The sequence below is a fragment of the Ipomoea triloba genome, chromosome 12 (assembly GCF_003576645.1).
Source record: "Ipomoea triloba cultivar NCNSP0323 chromosome 12, ASM357664v1".
Taxonomy (NCBI): Eukaryota; Viridiplantae; Streptophyta; class Magnoliopsida; order Solanales; family Convolvulaceae; genus Ipomoea; species Ipomoea triloba.
Window position 1 is genome coordinate 12,534,892 of NC_044927.1, and position 9,390 is coordinate 12,544,281.

General features: G+C 37.1%; 1 protein-coding gene across 1 annotated transcript; it reads right to left on the reverse strand.

Annotated features, from left to right (window-relative positions):
- Positions 1-1,354: 1,354 nt before the first annotated feature.
- Positions 1,355-3,602, reverse strand: LOC115999383. The gene is made up of 4 exons (XM_031239237.1): positions 3,460-3,602; positions 3,095-3,263; positions 2,896-2,947; positions 1,355-2,325 (listed from the first exon to the last, which is right to left on the reverse strand). The coding sequence occupies exons 1-4, from the start codon at positions 3,600-3,602 to the stop codon at positions 1,355-1,357; spliced, it is 1,335 nt and encodes a 444-aa protein (XP_031095097.1).
- Positions 3,603-9,390: the final 5,788 nt, after the last annotated feature.

The following is a 9,390-nucleotide window of genomic DNA, read 5'->3' on the forward strand; positions in this document are numbered from 1 at the left end:
ATTTATATATGGGTTTAGGATGGATTTTTTTGATTTTCTTTTTGGGCCATATATATAATATTGGTGTTTCTTCGTTTTTGTGTGTGTGTGTGTGTGTGTGTGTGTGTGTGTGAAAGACATAAAATATCTATATATTGATATATGTTTTTGTTTGACCATAATTATTGCGTTGTTATTTTCTACTATTGAAAATGAGAAAAAAAGTGAACTGATAATAGGTATTTGTTTCTTTGTCCTATTCAAATCATAATTTTTTATATACTCTAATATCTTTGTCCTATTCAAATCATAATTTTTTATATACTCTAATATCTAAAATTTTAATTCTCATATTTTTATTGTATACTCTAATATCTAAAATTTTAATTCTCATATTTTTATTGTATTATATTATATTATATAATGTATTCCGTATTTTTTTGTCTACGTATTTATGTTAATTTTAAATAATTTTTAGATGATCTACCCCGCGTTAATGTGCTATTTACAATGATTTGAGGTTAGCCTTTCACCAATCAAGGTTAGATTGTATGCTAGGCATTAATCAATTATATTTTTCTAATTTAATTTTTATTTTGATTTGTGTTTTTTTCTGCTAATAACTACGTTTTGCTTTTATTGTAGTGGCATATTATGATATAGAAGATAGGAGATGTAGTTTTTAATTGTCAACATTGTGGTGCATTCTTTTGGGGAGATGAGAAATTGAAGAATGTGAAAGTTAATGGTGACCCAAGATATTCAGTTTGTTCTTCTAATGGAAAAATTAAGTTACCCAAATTGAATGTTCCACCCAAAATCATTTATGAGTTATTTTTCAATCCATCTCCAAGAAGCAAGTATTTTTTTTTTTGCAACATATACGGTCCTACAATAATATGTTTAGCGATCCGAATGGTCTTAAGATACTTATTTTTCTTGAACGTCAAATTTTGTATATAAAGAAGTGTTTAATAATCTATAAAGTTTGTATTTTATTAATTTTTGGATACGTACATTTTAATAAATAAAAAATGAAAAATTTGTATAATGAAATGTGTGGAGCAAATGCATATGCAATCTCATGATTTAACACACCAATAACACCAACAATTTTCAATAATCAGGATGCTTTGAGCTATTTTATGTTGAAGATTTATTATAAAAAATACAAAATCCAATTAAGATAATAAAACAAAAAATTAATAAGATTTGTTCTTATAGTTATGTTATTGTAAAAAACTCTTTGATTTTCATATATATATATATATATATATATATATATACTTTGACCGTGCATCGCACGGGTGGCATACTAGTTATACCAAACAGACCCAAGATTCCTTTTTCTTTGAAAACCAAGGAAAAACTTGTATTAATAGCTCAAAATCAAATGCTGAATACAATCCGGAATAGTGAAAAACCAACTACGAGGACCAGACTGAGAAGCCGCCGCTCGAGCTAAAGCGTGAGCAAGCGTATTCGCTGATCTAGAAACAAAGTGAAACGATATCTCAACAAATAATCGTTTCAGAGCAAGACAATCTCGAAGAACACAACCAACATAAGAATAAATCATAGAGGAACCCTCTAACATCTGACAAACTAGTTGGCAGTCTGAGTAAAGCACCAATCTCTCCCAACCATTATTCTTAGCCCAAGAGAGGGCTTCTTTAATCGCCAAAGCCTCAGCAAGAATAGGATTCTGCAGGCACCTGACCGAACCATTCATGGCCGCTACAGATCTGCTCCCACCTTCATGCGCAACAACCGCCACAAAACCATCATCCCTGTCCGGAAACACTGCAGCATCGACGTGGATAGTAATAGTATTGCTGCTCAACATAGACTGGTCAAACTGCATGGGAGCCACAGCGATAGTCTCTGCACCGTTAACACCCAAACTGTTCCACTCATGCACCAGACGGGAGGCAAGCCTCGTCACATCGCCTGGAATCCATTGTTTGTGATTCCAAACAACATCGTTCCTGCAAAGCCAGATGGACCAAAACAACGCCACACAATAGAGAATTACATGAGCATCCTTAATTTCAAAAATCCAAGAGAGCCACCCCTCAAAACACTCATCCTGCACAGGCACAGGAACATCCAAAATATTATCCCAGAAGGCACTAGTATGGATACACTGCCTAAAGAGATGTAATGGAGTTTCCGGGTGAGAGTGGCACAGTGGACACTCCACATCAATCATAACACCATGCCCCAACAGAATCGTACGAGTAGGGAGGATGGCCCTAGCACATCTCCATATAAAGTTGAGCACTTTTGGCGGAAACCTCGACTTCCACAAGCGCGACCATGCAGTGAACGGAGACAACTCCACACCTGCCCCCACAGTATTTAATTTATAGCCATGTTTAACAGTATAGATACCTCTAATGTCATCCCTCCAGCACCATTGATCCTCATAAGATAAGGAAACAGGAATCTTCCTTATTAGTTATTCCTTTCATTCGAAAGAAAACTACTGTAGTTAAAGCTCCTGGATTGAAAAAACCAATTGCTGCTGTGATGAGGAAGAAGCCTTTTACTAGATCTAGTGCCCAGTTCATCTCTAAGTTTCATGGAAATGAGAATGAACCATTGGAAATTGATTAAGTAGTTAAGAGTTGTATTTTGTATAAGAGACCCTTCTTTTGTTATGTTAGAATTACATAGGGCTCTTTATGTTGTTTTGATAAACCATGTTATTAGTGATCTCAATACTAAGCTAGTACTGAATTGGTATTTTGTATGCTGTTTTGATAAACCAATTTGCAGTAATGAATTGGTATTTTGCATTAATGAATATGTAATTTGCAGTAATGAACTTTGCATTATTTTTGGGTGTGATTTGCAGTAGGTTGTTGGAATGGTCTTATATAACCAGCTGCCATGTGAAATTTAAAATGAAACCAGCTGCTGGAATGGTCTTATATAACCAGTTGCTGCAAATTACATTAACCACCTGCCAAATGACATTTAAAATGAAAATGCAATTTTTAATGCAAATAAACTTTCATTAATTCAATCTAAGTTGAGTTGCACTTGTTTTTCTTTCTCCATACATCCCAAACACAAGTTGAATATACATCATCACACACAACACTAGTACCACTACCAACACAAATTTCCCATTACACTTGGAGTCTTCATTGGCAGCTTCTTCAATCCTTGCATTTAGCCTCTTAATTTCTTCCTCCTTTCTATTGATATTCTGTAATAGACCCGGTATTATCTTCTTCGACCTCGGACCATTCCATGAAACCACAACCTCTTTGGCCCTATTAATTTTTTCCGAACCAAATCAGTACAAAAAAAAAAATCTAGAACCCTAAAATTTCAAATCAAACCAGTACAAAAAATTTACCAAGTTGCCTGAGCATTCCCAATATCTCCTTCCAGGATTTTCATTTGTCCATGAAGTTTTGAGTTTCATTTCTTGACCACAATAACAATTTTGAAATGAAATATACTCACCATATTGCCATTGTTGCCTCAATCCACTTGAAGACGAAGAACCACCTTCGATCGTTTGTTTCGGATTTCCTCGTTGCCTCATCCTCGCTGCTTCCTTCATTAGGGTTGTTCCTCAAATTTCTCGTACGCTTATCATCGCTCATTGTTTGTTCCTCAGTTCAGAGCATAAATAAGGGCAGCCACAAATGGAAGAATAGTCAAATGGAGAGTTAAACATGAATTGTCCAAATTGCCCCTGAACTTAACGCCGGATTGACAGCTTCATTAACGAAGGACAAATTTGGGTTATAACACTAAAGTCTGGGACCACTTTATGAGACCAAAGTCATTTAGGACAAAATTAAGAAAAACCACTATAGTCGAGGACAATTTTGGGTATTAACTCTCAAATTAAACATGATAGATATATAAACAACATGCACTTCACCAAAAATAAACTATGTAGTTTAAGGGAAATAAATATAACTGAAAAATAATATAAATAAATCTTACTTGTCAGCATTTAAGTTCTGCATAATCCATTCTTGAAAAAACTTCTCAGTAGCTGTCAATTGTTGAGCTACATTTATCTGTCGTACCATGTATAGAGATCTCAACGGAATAGTAATTTTATGGCTCCTTCTTTCTCCTTATATAACATTACTAGCTGGGGTCTGGGTGGTCAAATGTTTGGATCTCAGGTGCCTTGCTAACATCATCCACTAAAATTCCTTTACCTTTATTACCCACAGATCCTTCTCCCACCTAAACATTGCTGGTTCTTCTCTTTCACCTTCTCCAACAACTTTTTCAACTTGGTCACATGTCTCCTCCATCAAAACATATTTCTCAGCAACTTTCCTTTGTTCTTTTCTCTTGGCATGTGCTGTTTGGATTAGCTGCTTGGGGAGATGCTGCTCCTACATCCTGATAGTGATTAGAAATATTAACTACATCAGCCCAAACTGGTTTTTCTCCAAGTGGTGGTGTTAGTCCAAGACTAAAGCTTGGCATATCAACCACCGTTTTTAGATATTCTTCCCTCCTCAAGAGAAGCAACATTTTTTGTGACTAGTAGTGCACATTTTTATACCTAAAAATGCACGTTTTCTATCTTAGAGTTCATGCTATTAACCATCTAGGAGGTTAGTTTTATGCTCTGTAGTCCACGTTGTTGTGCCATACAGAGCAAAAGTTTGCGCTTTCTAGTGCCCATTCTTATGGTTAATCAAATAAAATTGCACAAACCACACTATTTTTCATAAATACTTGCAGTGCATAATTTTCAATCGTATAGTGCAAATTTTTGTGCCTAGTAGTGCACATTTTCTCAACTAACAGTGCACGTTGTTCACTCATAGAGTTCAGGCTATCATCCATCTTTTAGGTTAGTTTTATGCTCTGTAGTGCATATTGTTGTGTCATATAGAGCACAAGTTTGTGCCTGCCAGTGCACATTCTTATGGTTAATCAAATAAAATTGTACAGACCACACTATTTTTTCATAAATACTTGCAGTGCATAATTTTAAACCGTATAGTGCAAATTTTTGTGCATAGTAGTGCACATTTTCTCAACTAACAGTGCACGTTGTTCACTCATAGAATTCAGGCTATCATCCATCTTTTAGGTTAGTTTTATGTTATGTAGTGCATGTTTTTATGCCATGCAGAGCAAAAGTTTGTGCTTACCAGTACACATTCTTATGGTTAATCAAATAATGGTTAATAGCTTGAACTCTAAGATAGAAAAACGTGCACTGTTATGTAGAAAAATATGCACTACTAGGCATAAAAAATGTGCACTACACGAGTGAAAATTATGCACTACTAGTAATTATTAAAAATAATGATGTCAACTTCGTTTGAAATTTGCTCGCTGAATTCATCGACTTCACTTCGTCTTCTTCGCTGAAGAGTGGCTTGTTCAAGACGAAACGCAGAAATGATAGACACTGTCAAAGCTTTGTCGTATCGTCGTCTTCGCCTGAAATTTGCTCGCTGAATTCATTGCCTTCGTCGACTTCACTTCGTCCTCTTCGCCAGAGATTAGCTTGCTCAAAAGTGAACAGAGAAAATAGAGAAGCGGGAAAGGTTAGTTGAAAGGCTACGGACGATTTTGCCCAAGAACGTTAATCTTATTACAGATCAATTAATGCGCGAATTTTGAATGTAATGGCTGAGATCATCCATCAAAATTAAATCCAATGGTCTATATTTCATCCTATTTCTCACCTAATGGTCTATATATACGTTAGTTTTCTGGTGCACACCTGCTTTAACGTGTGAACCTATGCATTGATGTGGTGCATTGATCAAATGATATCTGATGGCCCAAAACTATCCATACTACCATCCGCTGGACCGTCACTTAGATTGCACACGGGGCATTAATGGTATTTCGTCTTAGTAGTGTCTCATTCGAATTTTGTAGTTGGGTATCTCTTTTTGTTGTCCGATGATTACGGTTGGTAGGGGTCATCCGAGGGATGGGTTTGGCTGCTGCACAACGAGGATGGAGTTGCACCACCATGAAACCCCGATCGGCGAGGCGGACAGCCTTCATTCATCAGGTTTTGGTTATGTGCTCCTTTTTCTTTTTTGGTTGCTTAGTTATATGCACTGCACTCCACCCCTTTTTGGGGTGCGCCGTCTGTGAGTAGTTCACCGGTGCGCCAATTTCAAGGCTAGCACTTAGAGGGAACGGTGGTTGCGATGGCCACCATGCATATGTATTATTAACTTCTAGTTGCACCGTCAGATTTCCGTTGCACGCCAGATGAAGTGTCCAGGCGCATGGGGCCGTTGCCACCCCGTGCATTGCTGCGCCTGCTCTGTGCGTCGTTCTGGTATGCGCCCGCTAGTTTCTCGGGCAGTTGGATTGCTCTGTGTGTCGTTCTGGTATGCACCCGCTATTTTCGTTTTTCGCGTGGGAAATGCACGCGTACATTGCATCGTAGATTAACTGGTTGGGTTGGGATCGATATGCTTCTTTTTTTTTTGGGGTGATAGTGGGTATGGTAGTTGTGAGCATTCTCATGCACATGCACAGAGGTGTTTGGGTGAGGCTTGGATTTTCAAGAATGCATGCCAGTTCCCTGGTCATCCCCGTTTTCTAGGACGATCTGAACAGTTCACAGAATGTAGAGTCTTTAAACTGTGAAGTCTCCTGGGTATTGATAAGAGTTGTTTGGTTTTTGTTAGGTGGCATATTACGTATGATTATACTTTTTACCTTTCAAATTCTCTCTGTCTCTCTTTTTTGTTTTTGCTATGTATAGTTCTTCACTGCTGCAATGTTATCTCCTGCACTTCTTCAGCTTTGGCCTTGTTGATATTACTCTCATCTTCTGAGACTCACAAATTATATTAATTCACTTCCGCTGTCATGTCCATAGCATTGCACTGGTGCGCCACTTTTAAGTCTAGCAATCAGAGTGGAAGAGGGCGCCATGTTGGAGTGTGTACAACACATCGATGTCTAAATGGTTGGGTAGGTATGGGTATGTGCGCTATTTATTTATTTATTTATTAATTATTATTGGGTTTTGGTGTGTTAGTGATGAGTATGGGCATCTTGGAAATTCGCATTTTCAGCTTGGTTTTGGCAGTGTAGTTTAGATTGTTGTTTACCGTTGGCATGAGAACTTCACAGATGTTTTGCACTCCACTCAACTCTTAAATTTTCAGCACTGTTGATGGCTCTTCGTCGCCAAAGTCCGTGATAGTATCTTTGCCACGAACGGTAGACTTGGCAACCTTAAGTTCCACTGTTCTCTTCATCAACATCTCCATGCTTTCCCTATTGGCCCTATTGTCGTCAGATGCAAAAGGTTTGGGCATTACACCCATAATTTTCCTTTAAAGGAAGTTGAGTGCTCTTGATTAGTCCTGTCATTGTTTTAGAGAAGCCATGAATAATGTTGTGATGTTTTTTTAACATCAATACATGAAACTAGTTATTTGCATTGCACGGCGTACTCTGCTAGCCTAATGTTGCAATGGGGTTTTTTTTTTTTTATGCTTCTTAAATTTTGTGAAACGCTGCTTTTATTTTGTATATAGAGTATTTTTATTAGTGGGTTTTAGGTTTGCACATTTTGATTGGAGTTGGGATGGAGTATGTTTGTGGGGTTTTTATTTTGTTTGATTTAAAGGCAAAAGGATGTGTGGGTTTGTCAGAATTTTTAGTCTGGAAGGAAATTAAATCTTGGTTCCCACTCATTTGGCTTGTAATTTCATTAATGAAGTGCATTGCTCTGATAGTTATATTTTTCAAATGCACCAAAGTGCATTGTTACGGTGTGCAACAATAATTATACCGGATTCTTTTTTCACTTCTAAAATGATCTAAGCAACACTAATAATACCTTTTGAAAGTAATTAAGGAAATATAATCCCACATGTGCACAAGTTAAGAATGACATAACATTGACAGATTATTATCTCTTAATACTTGGATTGTACCCTTACCATCTAGGAGAAACCAATAGAAAAGGTAATTAGTCTCATCATTTTGCTATCTGTCTCGTTTCCATAAATTTTATGCTACCACACAGTGCACCAAGTAAATGCTCCATTCATACTTATAATAAATTCCTGTCCTCTACAGCATGACTTGCCATTTTTTAAAGGGTATTGACAAATTGTTAAGGTCATATTGTAATCTATGAAAACATTAATTGTAACTCATTTCAGTAGTTTCTAGCTGAAATTAGTGTGTAAATTATTGTCGAGTGCACTCCCAGCTTGCCTAGTTGTTATTGTAGGGATTGAACTGATCATCTACTAATATCTGCTAATCGTTGGCGGTCATACTACCCAACTCAATTTACAATAGTGTGCATGTGACTGTTGACCTCGCTCAGAAGGATGTTGTGCATGAACCGCTTGCATAGGTTGAGTACTTGTTCGGCATTCCCTCTTTGAAGGCCACAATTCCACTCATTGCAATCTTGGCCGGTGTAGGATTCCATATGCCGCATCGCTAGCATGTCTGGTGCTTGCTTTCTAGGTATTCAGCCAGCAGGTTGATCTACAACAAAACAATACCGTTAGGGAGTTGCATGCTTGTGCATTTGTAGCTATGCAACCATGTGCATCCCTGTGCATTTGGAGCTATATTTGCAAAATCCAAACGTAAACATAGTTGCCCCAACTGTAACAAAGGCTATGACTAGCATTCTCTTGAACTACACATGCAAGTATATGTATTCATTTAACATATCTATATCCCTATCCATGAACTTAATATCCCAACCTTTGTAACCAACACATATGTATATAAACTCCAAGTAAACAACCACACATATGGGTCAAACAATCGGCAAGATGTACAAGATGCTGAAACTGTCAGTATTTCAGATTCTATGACCTGGATTGCATGATTTTCTGCGTAAAATTGGTACCACATTTTAACAAAAAACTTTCCAGATAAGAAGTACAGAGAGTCTAGATTATACACAAAAAATTTCAAGCCAAACCAAGGTCTAGAAGTATTTTTCTTGATATTTTTTCCAGAACTGCTGCAGTCAGAAATGTTGCTGGCAGCACACTGCCTAATACTTACCGGATTTTTCAGAGATTGATGAGGCATATTTTTAACCAAATTTTTTTGTGGATATCAAATATTACAAGGGTAGGTTGTCCAAAAAAAATTTCAAGCAAAACGGAGACCAATAAGTATTTTTCACGAATTTAATTTCCCAACTGCACCAGGCAGACTTAGCTTTTCTCAGACAGTGTGTTTGCTGAGTTTTCTGCTTGTGCATTTTGGGGTATGAATCCATGTGCATTGCACCACGGGGGCGTGGTGTTAATGCATCTCACACAGAATACATGTATGCACTAGTAAGAAAATCTTCAGCGTTGAACCTCAATCCACAGAACCAGACATAAAATTTGTAAATCTAACCCCTAGCGATCAACCCAATAAGGCAAATGGTCTTTAAAC